The following is a 16,514-nucleotide window of genomic DNA, read 5'->3' as shown; positions in this document are numbered from 1 at the left end:
TCTCACGTAACTATAAAAGTTTGTTTTTGCTTACAAAAGGCAATTTTTCTTTTAAATATGATTACCTTTAATCGTGCCCTTAATGTGAATATATTTTCAGTCTTTCTCTTGAAGTCCTCTCGCCTTCGTTCACACTTAACACTGTTGTAATGTTACAAATTGCATCTTCGACGTCAGAAATGTCGGCATAATGTATTAAAATTCAAAACGTGAATTGAATAACTTGTGAAAGACTTTAAAATATAATTTATTATTTAATATTAAACTGACATTGCTGGCATTTGGAATCCCTAGTAGATAAGATTTGGGCTTATCTGTCTGTGCGGGTGCCATATTTTATATTTTACAATAATCTCATGATTAAATATTGTAAAAATACAATTTGATTTGTTTTCAAATTATTATTTATAAACATAATGAATTTCAAGTATTGTTTAATAATTGTTCTCGTGAATTATGCATTCATCTGGATACAATGATGTGTTAACTTAGGCCGGTCGACACTTACATAGGGTCATAACACATGTGCATGTGGTTAGTATCACCTCCATACTATTAATACCTTTCGCGGAAAAAGGCGATGAACTGTAAATTATTCTTACTTGGACTGAATAAATTTCTATATGGCTAATTCTTAGTCACTACCTGTATTGTTCATGTAAATGTCATAAATAATAGTGTCTTTCTTTATTTGCCCTCTTTTATGGAGAAACCGGATATATTTTTGTTTAGATAGCAATATATAGTACTGCTTGTGATGGTAAAGATGTATGAATATTTTTTTGAGTCCTTTCAACCAAGTGTACATTACGAGTTTGAATACGTTTTAGAGGGTGAGATACCAAAGCGTTTCTTATGCCAAATTTGGAGTGTAAAAGTCAAAGCGTACTTCTGAGCTTAATAATAAATCAGTATAACATATATATATTTCAGAAATAGAAATTTCATTTGAGATATAAAATCATAAATTACACGGAACGAATTACAAAAACCAAATAGTCATTTTAACTTGAAATTAGTTAAAGAAGTAATCGGTTAAAATAAAATAATTTTCCTACACAGAGTCAACGATTATTATCAGTTGTGATAACAAACGACACCGGCAGCTTAACGAGACAAGGACGACACTCAGACGTAACTAATACATAATTTACTGTATGACTAATAAATAATATGTACGATTTCGAATCAAAACTGCATCCGTTAACTCAGATGGCTTAAATTAAACGCATCTTATATTAGTCGATTCCAAACTAAATTAATCCAGTTTAAAGTTTTCAGCATAATTATGCACTCAAGTGGGCTCGGTCCATAACGTCAATTAACATTCGTGCCTAGTGGGTCTTATTGTTATTTGAAGTATGCGGGTTCAAGCCGAGACAAGAATTTTCTGTCTGTATTTTCATATTTGACTTTTGGTTAAGTGAACCTCGTGAATTCGTGAGGAAACCTGCATAGCTCAGGTGAAATTATGACTCGGCGGCGATTATTTACGAGCAGAGACTACTACATTTGTGCAAATAAATTGCCGATATAATAGATATTTTGTTATTCCTCTGTGTTGTTAACGTAACATAAAATATATACAATTACAACTGTTCGCGCACGGGTTTAACTGCGCAAACCGGTTCGCACAATTAAGCTCGCGACGTCACTCGAGCGTGTAATCTCTACGTCTTCACTTTGCGCTTAAAGTTATTACATAATCCTGTCGTGACAGTTTTTTATTGAATATTTGTATTTCATTTCCATTTCTGTACTAATTTTATACGGCCTTGTTATTTGCAAATGTTATTAACATTCATAATGTTTCGTAACTCAACTGTATATTGGAATCTATATGCTGCTCACCCCGACTTCATCCGGATGAAATAAGAACATTATTTACTTCTCGACTGCAGCGCCACGTACCGGGTGAAATTAAAAAAAAAAACCGCTTTCAATTTGAACAACTGTTTAAGAGGAGTTTACTAGACATATAGAAGATTTTTTATGTTGGTATATAAATATTATCTATTTTTATACTCTGTGCGTCAATCTCGTGAAAACTACTGAACGTAAGTATGAGTACTACGATCAATAAACTCTTAATTTTTTTTTATTGATTTTCCCCCTTTTTTTAGGATTTACTTATTGCCCAGCGAAGTGTAATAACCAGTAAACAAATATTTCAATGCCCTATTCGCTACTAAGCCTATCGAGTTTTCATTGTATTCTGTTCCATATAAGAAGTTAACATGACAATGTAAAATGCTCAATACATAAATACAAATATAAATACCCAATAGTGATAACTTCATTTCTGATATACTGAACGGAAATCCGAAATCCGTGTATCCAAATAGAGTTATCCTAAAGACGATCAACTATATATTTGTAATAATAACATTCCATCACCAGCTTGTTTTAGCATTTTTAATATTATCCGACCCATGTTAAAGAACTATAACCAAAGTACGCCAAGGCAGTTTGAAGTAGCAATCTTCGTTTAAAATCCACACGTTTTGTCCAGAGAGCATTTTCGGTTCTTCATTTAAAAATAAGACATATATCTCATTAGTAAAACTCAACGGATCTTAAGTCAAATTCAATTCGCAAATACCATATAATGATTCAAAACATCAACAATGATGCGACGATAATTGTTTCACACGCGACGATATTATCCGTCCTTGGTTGGAGCGTCATTTGACGTGGAAGGTCATAATGACGTGCGAATTAGAGAACTTAAATCATTCTATATATTTAGTTGGTTTGCTAGAACTTTTGTAATTAGAACATTTTTTATCCACTGGTCAGAGGATGGCTGGGCACTTTTTACCCACAGAATCCTGAACGGAAAAATGCTGCAATTCTTGCCCCCATTTACGCGGTGATAATTTGTACAGTAACTATTTTCAATTTATATAGATAATTGTTAATTGGTGACCATTATTGACTTACCATCGAGTCCGCTTGATACCTATTTCATAAAAGAAAATACTCTTTTGGGCGAAATAAGGGCGTTTAAAATCACGTTTTAAAATCAATATTTCTCATGTAACATTTTTTAAGATCCTGTAATATCTCTAAATAATCAGAAAAAGGTCAATATGTTGTTTTAAAATAACATTACCCTTACTTCCTGTATTAATCGATTTGTATCTAGCTTTTGTTTTTTATAGTTTCAACATTAACCAACCGGAATGGTTGAATATTCAAGAAATGGACATTTTCTCGTATAAAGATACTTCACTTATCTCATGAACAATGGCTTATTATTCTATTATTGTTATAAGATTTATTTCCACGTAACGCAAGTCTTTCCGTTACATTATCTTCAATCAAAGCAGTCCTCTATGTTCATTTCAGATAAATGATAGAGATTTTCTTTTATTTTTCAACAACTATCTCCTTTTTTTCACGTATGAGGAACATTTTCACAGTTTATATGTGTGGATTAAATCAAGGTTTAAATGTTTCAACTGTAAAATTAGCATTAGCATTAGCATTAGCAGCCCGTAAATGTCCCACTGCTGGGATAAAGGCCTCCTCTCCCTTTGAGGAGAAGGTTTGGAGCATATTCCACCACGCTGCTCCAATGCGGGTTGGCGGAATACACATGTGGCAGAATTTCGTTGAAATTAGACACATGCAGGTTTCCTCACGATGTTTTCCTTCACCGCCGAGCACGAAATGAATTATAAACACAAATTAAGCACATGAAATTTCAGTGGTGCCTGCCTGGGTTTGAACCCGAAATCATCGGTTAAGATGCACGCGTTCTAGCCACTGGGCCATCTCGGCTCCTGTAAAATTACTTAGTTTAAATATGTATTTAAAATAGACACAAGATCAACAGCTTACGAGCGTCCTACCAATTCTCACTAATGGGCAAAATCTTCCTCCTATTCCGGAGAAGTTAAGGAGATTATTATAATCAATGAGGCAGTATTTTATACATTAAACTTTCCTGATAATGTTTCCACAGCCGAATTTACTAGCCCAATTTTTCAAGCTTTGATTAAATTTCATTTTAATAGATAGATAGGAACAAATCCAATTAGAAATTATAAAGGAACCTCGTCAAACCGAATCTTGTCAAGTGCTAGTACTCTTGTAGTAGACTACCACTAAATGATAACAATGTATAACGAACCGTTCTAACATAAGGAATTGATTGGAATCTGAATGTAGCTGTGTCAGTGTTGTTAAGTTATAAGATCCTCCATGAGACTATAACGGCCGACTTTATTGATGAATCATGTCACAACGACCCCATAGCGTGCGGGTATCAAACGACGCGAGTCTGACACAAACTCATTTAAGGGTTAATTGCAATTAAATTCTATGGGAAAGTGTATGTGTTGTAATAACAACTATGGCATAACAACATGGTATTCGACTCTTTTAAAAAAAAATGCTCGCTATGCCCGAGAAATAGGTAGTGTTGTAAATACTATAATATTTTTAGTGCTGTTAAATTTATTGTGTATAGATTGCCTACCATTTGAATAAACTGCGTTGAACGTCGAGCCAATTGGCAAATCAAATAAAAAGGTATGATTGCTAGACAAGTCGTATTTTCTTTACCGCATCAAAAAGCTAAAGCTTGTTTGATGGAACACACTAATTTCAGAATTTGCCAAACCACTGAAACTGAATATGTGATATACATGTACAGCTTGTAAATTTTCCACTGCTGGACTAAAGTCTCCTCTCCCTTCAAGGAGAAGGTTAGATATATAATAAGCATATTCCACCACGCTGACCCAATGCGGGTTGGTGTATTCACATGTGGAAGAATTTCGTTGAAATTAGATACACACAGGTTTCCTCACGATATTTTCCGTCACTACCGAGCATAAGATGAATTATAAACAGAAATTAAGCACATGAAAATTCAGTGGTGCTGGCCTGTGTTGGAACCCGCAATCATCGGTTAAGGTGTACGCGTTCTAACCACTGGGCCATCTCGGCGGAATATATGATACTTTTAATTGTTATTAAGGGGGTGAAAGTATCAAGTATATATAATATGTAGTGACTTAGAAGTTGATGTGTTATGTCATGTAATTAAACAAGTCTCGCGTCTCGTTTTACAAGATTTTAATATTACAAGATTACTTTAACGACTTTTTGCAAGAATTTTTGCACAATACAGGATGTTGTCAATCGATACGTGATTTTGATAAGTTTTAAATTATTATAATTTAGTTCATTACGAAACGATTATAATTATATTTATTTTTTAATATTGAGGGCAATGGTTATAATTATCAATATACTTGATTGATATAAGTGTCAGTGTTGCCAGTATAGGATTCTTAGAGTTTTCGGCGGTTCTTGTTGTGTGCCGTTGTCACCCGAGAGGCCCTAGAGGGTTGTTATGCAAGTATTAAATATTACTGAATTCAATTATTATGAATAAAACTTGTTAAAAAAATGCAATTTATAAATAAGGACTTCCTAGCGTATTGTATACTGAAATGTGAGTTGTGTGTGTGTGTAAAATTCAGTTCAATCGTGTGGAACTGTAATCGATTTAATTCTAAAATTTAAGCCACACATACCAATATGAAGTTAAATAAATACTCGAAAAATAAACTAATAAATTTTATTAAAACTATTATATGCATAACGTGTCTTTTTTTATAAAATTTCAACCAACTGAACTAAGATGTTATCCATGTATCTATTATAATAAAATTGGATCAAGCTTATTAATAAAACAGAGAAAGATTTGCAAGTTCGTTTCAAAGTGAATGAATTTGATTTAAATCGATCGAATCATTCACAATATAAATACACGTAGTTTGTAATTACAAATTTTCCTCACGATAGATTTCATACTTATTACGAATGTTGTCGTTATATTTCCGTGAGCAAATACCACAATAAATTTTACAGATAAGCGTGCCCGCTTTACTTTCATGAAAAATATTTACTCTGATTGTTGAATAACAGGAATATTTCAACGGAACCATTTAGCATAGATGATGAAATTAATGGTTTTTAACTCGGTTCACGGTTTAAATATTATATTCTGAAACAGAACTTAATTCTTTTCTGTAAAATATTCAGTGTTAACATCAGGTGTTAAGTATTCTGGAATAAAGATCCCCTACACATTCTACTTAAGAAGAGCTTGATTTTATAATAGTATGATTGAATATATGCATAAAACAATTTACGTATTTAATGTTTTTTTTTTAATTACAGAATAATTGTCGCCCTCGACCTTGCTCTCGCTATGGCTACCTTTGGAGTTCAAGTTTGCTTCATACAAAATTTTGTTTGGCCGCGAAAGAGCAACACATATACAAACAAAGTTTCTTTTGTAATTATAATATTGGTACAGAACGACCCGTCTTGACTTTAAGATACATCTGTCATTTAGGTTGAAATTTTCAAAATACTTCTATCAGATACGAAATAAAATGAACAAAATTAAAATTGAAATATCATTTATTCGAGTAGGCTTTTACAAGCACTTTCGAATTGTCATTCAATAAACTATATTAAGTGAAGCTACCACCGATTCGGAATGTAGATTCCACCGACAAGAACACTGTGAAAATAACCAAAATATACTAGACGAGCGGTATCAATATCAGTTAGTTGTCTAACTTTTCTAACCGCGTATGCTGCGGAGCTGAGCCTTCCTGTCAGGGACGATAAATGAGGACTCTACTGAAATTTGGAATCCAATGCTATTCCTAAAAATACCGTAGTATCGACCACATCAAGACGGCCACCGCTTAAAGATATATTATAATTTTGTTTTCTAACATTAGGTAAAACATCACATTTTGTTTTTTGAGCATTCAAAGAAAAAATATTTACTGTAAACTGATCCTGTATCTGTGATAATACACCTTTCACATTGTCCTATATATAACCTAATCATTGTGCGTTTAGGGTCAAGATTAACGATTTTTAATATCTAGATGATCACAGATCTTGCTGCTAACAAATTTTGTGAACCAGGAAAACAATACTGTGAACCCAATGAAAACCCACATTAGTTCAGAAACAGGACAAAATAGAATTAACAATAAAAAATGCGGTTATTTTGGGACGCAGTACAGTGACTTGCAAGTCATGGTGTCGTGGAAATGTGGCTTTAAAAACAAAAAGCGATTCTAAAGGCTTTCTATAAAAAATAAAATTCAAATGTGTCTGTATCAATTAATACTCGTAAGGTTTATGCGGGTGTTGGTTATGTAAAAAAATACTTTCAAATCGAAATACATCTTTAATCCAGCTATTTCACTCATGGCGCGTATCTACGACGTTTCCGCATAAAGTTTTCTGCCAATGTCACGTATAATAGTTAAGGCTGTATGTAATGTGTAGATTAGCAAATAACCATATGATGATAAATGGCCACCACAACCCATTACCATTGGCACTATAAGAAATATTTACCAACCATTACAAAGGAAATAGGATGTCATATACCTTGTGCATTGAATTTCACTCGCGTATTCACCCTTTAAACTAAAACACGACTATACTAAGTATAGCTGTTGGTCGGTAGCATATATATAGAGTGGGTTATATACCTAATGATACAGACTAGTACAAAGATCACTCTATTAACAGTACCAAATATCATAGATATCATTTAGATCATAGAACTATTTGTTTGTATGTCTTCTGTTTTCCATAAACGATATCAAATCTATATTTTCGAATCATCATTGGCCTACAGCAGGTACGTGTCATTAATATAATGACAGGAAGCTCCAGCTTCCGCGTCAAACACAACAGTCACCGTCGCGATGACCATCATTAACGTAGGGCTTGTCATGGGAGATGATTTTCATGAAGATTTTATATTGTTTGAAAATTGCATAAAATTTTTATTGTAATCAAATTTTGGGGTACCTAATGGAAACATTTTAGACCCAGTTTATATCTTATATCATGTATATCTATATATAATTAATTTGCAATATATATATAATTTGCAAAATAGATCTCCCATTTGTTGGAAGATAACCATTACAACGATCATATAAGTAACAAATACAATGGCAAATGAACTCCACAACTATCTAGAAGGAAAACAAAACAAACATACTTAAAACGTAATAACAAATATAACAGAAATACTAAATCAAAGACGCAAGTTTGGAACGGTACGATCAATTAAACATCAATGAAATTCCTATTTATGAATGAACAGTCGTAAATACGACGCTATTATATGCAAATGTTATCGTAACATCAGTTTAATTGCACGAGTTAATAGGATCAAAATCGCTTGCATCCGGTCTTCACTAATAAGCCAGTGCAACGGATTTAATACGATAGACTAGATTTTGAATAGTTTTAACAATAACATTATTAATAACATCAAGATCATATAGATTACACAATCTTTATCCATTATAATCTCAAGTTCAGAGATTGTCATTAGAAGTGAATCTTCTTTAATTGTTACCAAACCTTCACGTATGTGCAACACGGAATGTTTATATTTCATAATTGCAATGATTAACAAAACAACGGCTGATATAAATATTAATTGTGCTTTAATCGATCTAACTTTATGGGGCTGAACTTAGTTATGATATTACATTGTCCTACTTTTTTAACTTAACCGATAACGTGTATTACAATATATTTATACGTTCGGAATAGGCCATTGTGTCATTTTAATAAAATAATGGACCGAGCTCGAATTACGACATCAGTAATATACTTATTTTATTAACACATTATGTATAATTGTAATATTAATGTAGGTTGTAAAAATAAAAATAAAACTAAATAAGTCCTAAATAATGATGACGCAATTAATGTTAAGGTTTATCACATAGCCACAAATACAAATAATAATTATTTTAAAGAAATACACTTGAGCGTTGTATCAAATAATGATATCTAAGAGCATAGAGGAAACAGCCGGTTTAAAAAAATGAATCATTTGTGACAATAAACTAAAAATATATGACGCATTATGTATAGTTTTATAAGCAATAATAAAATCAAATTTATGATACAATAAAATGTATACAAAACTAATTGAAACAGCAATGAAAACAATCAATCAAATAAATTTGCAATGATTATTGCTTGATTGGCAATAAGGTAAGTAAGTGATTTTTTAATTCGATTATTAATTTTTAAGTCGTGTGCCGAAACTTTGAAACATAGACATTGTTTTAAAAATAATGTTGTATTTAGCATAGCCTTATCATTCAAGAAATTTATGAAAAAAATTGGAAAATAAAATACTATGAAATTGAATGAGCTTGATATCCGACTAAAACACTACAGTAGCACAATATCGACGAAAAGATTTAAATTGAATAAGATAACGAATCATATGACGAATAAAATATCAGTATTTAGTTTGATATGATAATAGCGAAGTTAATTAATAATACATATATTCAGTTGTAAAATATAAATGAAAGTTAAAGTTTTCAGCGGCATCTTAGTTCGACGGATATTTGGAAATAGAAATGCAAATATATGTGTAGGTTAATGTGAATACTATGTGTGAAAGTTAAGTAAAAGACAAAATCTTAGATCCCATGGTTGGAAAACTTTTGACAGTTTTAAGAATTTATTGTACTATTGGCGACGCTATTAGCATTACAAAAGGCCCAGTAAATTCTTTAATGTACGTATTTGTTTCTATGAGTAGAAAGGACTCTCATAATGGGTTCTTAAGACATTTTGCCTTCCACTTATATCAACTTGTCTTTCATGTATTTAGGTAAAATTGTATAAATATTGAAATACTCACTCTTTCTTATTGTTGACTACAATGACTAGCTTCACTTTCCGAGGGCCCTTGGTCATTTTGCAAATATCCTTGCAATTCTCCGCCGGGCCCTGGGACAGAATTTTTAACAGGGGAATGTTTCTTTCTAACTATCACAACAGCCCAACGGCCTCGGTCCAACGTCACCTCACTGACATCTTCACAAATAGAATCCTCTTGTTCGGAAACACATCCTGTATTTAATTCTAGTTTTTAACTTAAAATATCACTTGAGTTCATTAATACTGATATGTACACTCTCACTTTGAAATCACTGATTCCTTCAATAAATTACTTTAATACTGTCTAATCTAGTCTCATACGGCTGTTGGAAAAAATATTATCACTATTTTTTTGCTCGAAAACGATAACGCAAAACATAATAAAGGATTACATGATATGATCGATGCATTCGATACAATTGAATCTTATATAATTATTGATAATTAGCAAAACGTAATTATTGCTGACGTGTAAATTAATTGGTGACACTAATTAATTGAAACAGAAATTAATTGGGAAAAACTACGAAAATATTCTGACCTACTGATAGGATTTTCCGATTACGTAACCAGTTATGTAATGGCGCTACGAGTTAACTTAGTGACAGCCTTTATCAAAATGGTAGAGTTTTGCGGAAAATCTCATCGAAATCACGTCAAAACTCCCAGATGATGTATGATGATACATGGCGACATGTCCCTGATTGTGAAGACGATGATAACGCACTATCAGAGATAGCAGAACTTAATACAGGTTCAGGCATAAATACCAAGACTAAATCTACACATGTAATAAAATAAGAAAATATGTTTATAAGTAACACTTCTAAATTTCTTAACAAATGAATAAAACCTAAATTAATTTTAATATAAATGAACATGCCGATAGTTTGTTTTTTTCTAGGCTGTGAAATTGAAACCTACCAATTTAAAAAATAAATTATTGTAAAGACAACCAGAATAATAGTGGAAAAATTAAAACAAGATTTACTGAAATTATAAATGAAAATCTAAAGCTTCAAGTGAACGAAGTCGAAAGTATTCCTAGTATCAGATAAGTAGGCCAGCGTCAAGAGTTTCGGAATTTTATATTGTTATTTAAAGTAACAAGAGCGTCACGAATAAACACGTCTACGTAAATGTCATATTTGTCAAAGAATACAACAATTATGACATCGTACATGTTACGTATGATGTAGTCTTAATCTTTTTAATAGCTTATATAGTGATAGTCATTTAAGTTTTTATAGAACATATAAAATACGCATACAATTTACTTTGCACGGCAAATGTGCGTGTAGTTTAACCTTGTTTTAGTAACTTGTTAATTTGTTTAATGTATGTATTTTACTTAGGACTAAAACCATTTAAATCTCATGATCTTTTTTATATAATCCTGAGGCATATTGATGCAAGCAAAACTACAAATCCAATAGTATACATTTTAAGCTGTTATTGTACTGCCAAACGGCAATAATTTGTATTTCTGTGTATCGGTTGTAATTATTTGTGCGACGAGGACAAGGGTGATTTTTAAAGGTTACAAACTACAGCTGGAAGTTTTGATTTGTTTATACGTTCCTGAAAATTCAAATCAGCCTAAAAGTAATATTTTTTTATGATATAGAAAATGAGACGAGCAAATAGGCCTCCTGATATTACGTCACCACCCCCCATAGAAAATGGCGCTATAAGAAATATTAACAATTCCTCACACTGCCAATACGCCATCAACCCTGGGAATTGATATGTTATGTCCCTTGTGTCTGTAGTTACATTAGCTCACTCATCCTTCAAACCGGAAAACAACAATACTAGGTATTGCTGTTTAGCGGTAGAATAACTGATGAGTGGGTGGTACCTACCCAGACGGGCTAGCACAAAGTATTAGTAAGTAAACTGAGTGATGCGAAATTATTGTTTTTAATTATTAATACACGTGTTCAACATAAGCGTGTGAAGGTTTTAAAACGATTAGAAAAGAAACGATGCGCTTAGATCGATTAAAACTAAAGCACGTTCCATACAAATTAAGTTATGTTATCTAAATCGCTAGATTACTGAGGTTTATACATGTTCCATCGATCATTAATGTATCTAAATCCATATTTTATTGTTCGATACGTGCGTACTTAGAAAACAATTCGTCGTGGTAAGCTCGACTCTATTATGTAATGAGTAGTAAACCACGTCTACGTGGAAAACAAATGTCGCGTTCATTTCTCTTGTAAACAACAAGATTTGCTGGCCTTGAAAGTTGGAAGGGATTAAGTAGCAAGAGAACTGCAAAAGTAATGGAATGGAGATTATCAAGAAGCAGCAGCTAAACTGAAGTCGAATAGAAAGAAGAAGTAGATACTATTTCGACTCAAATAAATGATATTATTAAAGTTTTTATTGTAAATATGTGATTGCCACAAATTAACTTAAAATCTGCAAAATATTTTATGATTGATGCACTTTTGACTTAAGAGTATGTATATCATATTTGCACAGCAAAATTAAAGCAATCTGAATATTTATATAGCTAACTAATTTCACGCGAACGGCGCGGTTCAAATCAACAATTTCATAGATATCACGCTCGCATTTTTATTGAGCTCATACGAAGATAATAATCTAAATATACTCGTTGAAGTTATTGTATCACGATATATTCAGATAAATACGACTACGAGTACGTGTCGCATTTTCTACGCAAACACAGAAATCTTATCAATCATTATACTTATTTAATGCAATCAATAACAATTACGAAATCTTAGTTGAGGTAATTAAGCAAATCGTTGAAAAACTTTTTATGATGACATAATTTTTTTTTTGCCTTGAAATTGTATAATATACACATAGGTATATGATAAGTCGGAAAATACTAAGTGCATATAACTTTAGAGAATTCTTTAAAATAATATACAAAAACTAGTTACAAAAAACGATATAAAATTTACAACAAAAAAAACTAAGCATTAATGTCGAAGAATTAAAACAACAATTCGAACAAAAATCGGAAATGGCTTGATAAATGGAATTATTTTATGTAGCGCCACGTACGAATAGAGTACAGACTGAAAGATAAGTAAATGACGCTGTAATCAATCCAATAGATAACATCTTTGAATACTGATAGCATTTAATATAAGCTGACGATGCTAACCTACATTTAAAACAGGCCATCCCCTGACTACAGCTAGATTCTGAAATAACTACTTACTACAATAAGTATGACTTACTATAATAACCATTGATGACAATAGATAATCTTCATAAAATAGAAGAATGATCTTTTTATTTGTAGTAGACACGCACACTTGGAAAGGTTACACAATTTTTAAATTTGCTAGATCATTAATGAGGTTCTAGTTATATTGACAATACGTTGCCTACGTTGAAACCCGATTGAATGAGTTTTTATGTTGCGTCAGTTATTACTGGATTTCTCGCTCTGTGTCACATTACAACAAAGAGTATTTGTTGTTTAGCGGTATCTTTCGTAAGTGCTATAGATACGCGACTGTCAATAGCCCCATAATCAATAGTAATTAAAAATAAATAATAATTCAAGATCGACAAAGTATTTACAAAGTTACAATAAATTATATTTCATAAAGTTTAAATTTCAAAATACTCTATTGGTGTTGAGTTAAATACCCAAAACAAATGTATAGGGATACTGAATATATTCATATTAGATATCAATGACTAATAAGCGTGAAAAAGTGGGTTTTTTGGTAATGGTCTTATGAATATTAAAATTGCTGTACAATTTTGCATGAAATAACTACACAAAATAGTTTCGGATTTTGATTTAATTAAGTACTGAAAAGAAAACCGATGATACTTTACTGATCAAGGATAATTTAACATTTGACCTACTAATCATTACTCATCTACATTGATAATTTCAAAGATAACATTGCGGCTTTTGTAACCACCTCTTTGAGGAAAGATAAGTTTCTATTTAAATTAGAAAGCAAAAGATGTCAATAGAAACGAAGTCAACGGCCATAAATAACCAGCACTATCATCAAAGGAGTGTCTAATGATGAACAACAAGTTTAACAAATGCATTAGCAAAGAAAGACTACAAATATGTAATGTAACCGATAAGGGAATCGCAAACATAGTCTCTGTTAATGATAAGATAATTGCATCAGAAGATCTCGTACACAATGTCTCTTGACCTACTGAAAAATCAGGACTTGATTTATGAAAACAATTAGTACAAACTAACAGAATTTTGAATGCTATGACTGACAATATGTAACAAATTTTGGAGATGATATGGTCAAACATTTATTTCCTTACTAGCTGAACCTGCAGCTTTATCCGCACGAAATTTATAAAACACAAACTTTTACCAATCAACCCCCATTATACCCCCTTAGCGGTGGAGTTTCATAGCAGATGTGTTACACCCTACAAGGTTGCATGAAGGTTACATGCCAAATTTTAAGTTTGTAGGTGTTATAGTTTCTCAGATATATCAGTGAGTGAATTTATCGTGATTAGTCAGTGAGTGGTATTTCGCTTTTATATAAATATATTTTATTATTTATAATAATAAATAAGGTAAGTATACTTATCGAAATTAAAAAGGAACTGTATAAATCAAGATCGCGTCGCTATAGCGGCGAGAGTACAAGTAGCATTTTCCTGTTGGAAGGGAATCCCAATGCTTTAACGAAAACTAAGCCAACCCCTTTTATTATTATCAGCGGATCAAGAGGACAGGGTGTTATGTGCTTCAGAAATATTTTTGTGCATTTATCTGAGGTGTTTAATTTAGAGATATCACATGATTCGTGATTATCCTTGAAAACTCTACGAGCAGACTTCCCAAGTTTAGCTAATCATAATCTCTTAGATATATCAACTTGTATATTGCATGTTAACAAGTAATCGATTTGAGTGCCCAATGATTGTGTAGATTTGACTATTTCAAAACGATAATCCTATCAAATAAGAAAATAGTAAGAAAAAAAACCCAATTTATAAAAACTTTTATGATAAAAATATTAATATTTTGTAAGGATTAATAAGTAATAATTTAAGTTTTTTTTTGTATAATATATGTTTTACAAAAACTCGAGTGATTTTTATAAATTAATTTAAAGTATTAAGACAATAAGTATTTGCTACTGATGAGTAAAAAAAATCTCGCAAGAAAATTAGAAGTATTCTAGGCTTAATCTAATTTTTAGATGCTAGCTTCACTAATTCATTGACTCGTGAAGATTTATTTACCGTCTTTAAATTTAGTGCCGAGCCTGACACCAAGTACATGAATTTTAGACATTGAAAAACTTTTTATATAAGATTTTAAATTAACATGGTTATTTTTATTACTAACAGTATTTAAAACGGGATATTTACCATGTTTTTTTTTTATTTGTTGGAGCTCGATATTTCGACATTATCTACGAATGTCTTGTTCACGAGACTAAAACATGGTAAATATCCCGTTTTAAATACTGTTAGTAATTGAAAAACTTTGTTATAGATTGCTGGTATTGAAATTTGCTATCATCCTTAACCTGAGTGAATATTGTCTAATTTGACCGTTTCATTTTTTAAGTAGCATTTCGATATGTTTGAATTTTTAGGTGTCTATTTCCATAGTCTGTGTGATGTAATTTCATTTTCAATATATGCAACAAAAAGTATAGTACTTTTTAAATTCAAATTTTTATTATTTTTATTTATATATTTTGAAATCGATAATACTATGTCTAACAGGCTAGTTAAACTATTTCCTGCTAAAAAAACTAGGACTAATCGTCGCCGAGGTCGCTGAAAGTGATTTATCATCAACAATCACTGGAGTTTATTATCGTGACGGGTGTCGTCGGCGACAGATTTTATTTAACATGTCCTAACTTTATCGTTATCATCTGTGATAAAAATTTAAGTTAAACCCATTCGGTATACATTCGGTCAGTGCCTCTCATTTTGTTAAGACTTATATCTTTATTGGTTAGTTGTTGTAAACTACGATAAAGTATTGCGTTATTTAAATGTCTATTAAATCATTGATTATTTTGTAAAAAATATGGTAATATTTAAATTCGTTAGTTTCAAGTATAAAACCGGACGATATGAAACTTAGTACTTATTTGCTGCATTTTAGAAATTATGATTTCAAACATATGTGCTTGTATATGTTAGATATTTTATAACCGAATCTCATTTATAAAATAATATTATGATTATATGAACTGTTATCTGCACATTTAAAAACAAATAACATTCACAAACACAACAATTCAATACAACCAATTTACGGAAATGAAATTTGTAAACGACTTTAGTACTGATTTCGAGAATAGTTTTAAATATATATTAGTAACTTGTAGTGTTTATATAGAAAATTAATAACATTATGCTACGGCTAGAGCAATAGGGTGCTACCACACAAATTGAAGGATAGATTGATAGTTTAGATTCTACACAATCTACCTAAACTTTAGACCAAATATGCTAAATCGTAACTGTATTGAAATGTGACTCTGGATTTCCTTCAACGTTTAAAGAATTCAACAAGTTTACATTTTTGGAATCCACAAGGGTCAATTTTTGGTCTCTTTCTATTTCTGGTATATATATAAATTATTTTCCTCTGCCTGTTAAAGATGTTAATTTTTTTTTGTACAACAGATAAATTAGATTTAAATGCCATAAAAGGAGGCAAAAGTTTAAATTGTGATCATAATTAAACCGATACTATAGTATTCAAAGGAATCACTTGATAC

The 16,514-nt window shown here is 31.4% G+C and overlaps 1 protein-coding gene across 3 annotated transcripts in view; it reads right to left on the bottom strand.

The window, feature by feature from the left end:
* Positions 1–16,514, bottom strand: part of LOC125073816 (transcription factor EB) — a 150,659-nt gene that overhangs the window by 22,963 nt on the left and 111,182 nt on the right. For 2 of the 3 annotated variants that reach the window (XM_047684901.1, XM_047684900.1), the window contains exon 2: positions 9,746–10,088. The exons of the other annotated variant lie outside the window; for it this stretch is intronic. In XM_047684901.1, coding sequence (XP_047540857.1) covers positions 9,746–9,801 — 56 coding nt within the window. In that variant the 5' untranslated portion in view covers positions 9,802–10,088. The remainder of the gene's footprint in view (positions 1–9,745; positions 10,089–16,514) is intronic. 3 annotated transcript variants of the gene reach the window in all.

This window comes from Vanessa atalanta, chromosome 25 (assembly GCF_905147765.1).
Source record: "Vanessa atalanta chromosome 25, ilVanAtal1.2, whole genome shotgun sequence".
Classification (NCBI taxonomy): Eukaryota; Metazoa; Arthropoda; class Insecta; order Lepidoptera; family Nymphalidae; genus Vanessa; species Vanessa atalanta.
This window is presented reverse-complemented; position numbering and strand designations above follow the sequence as displayed.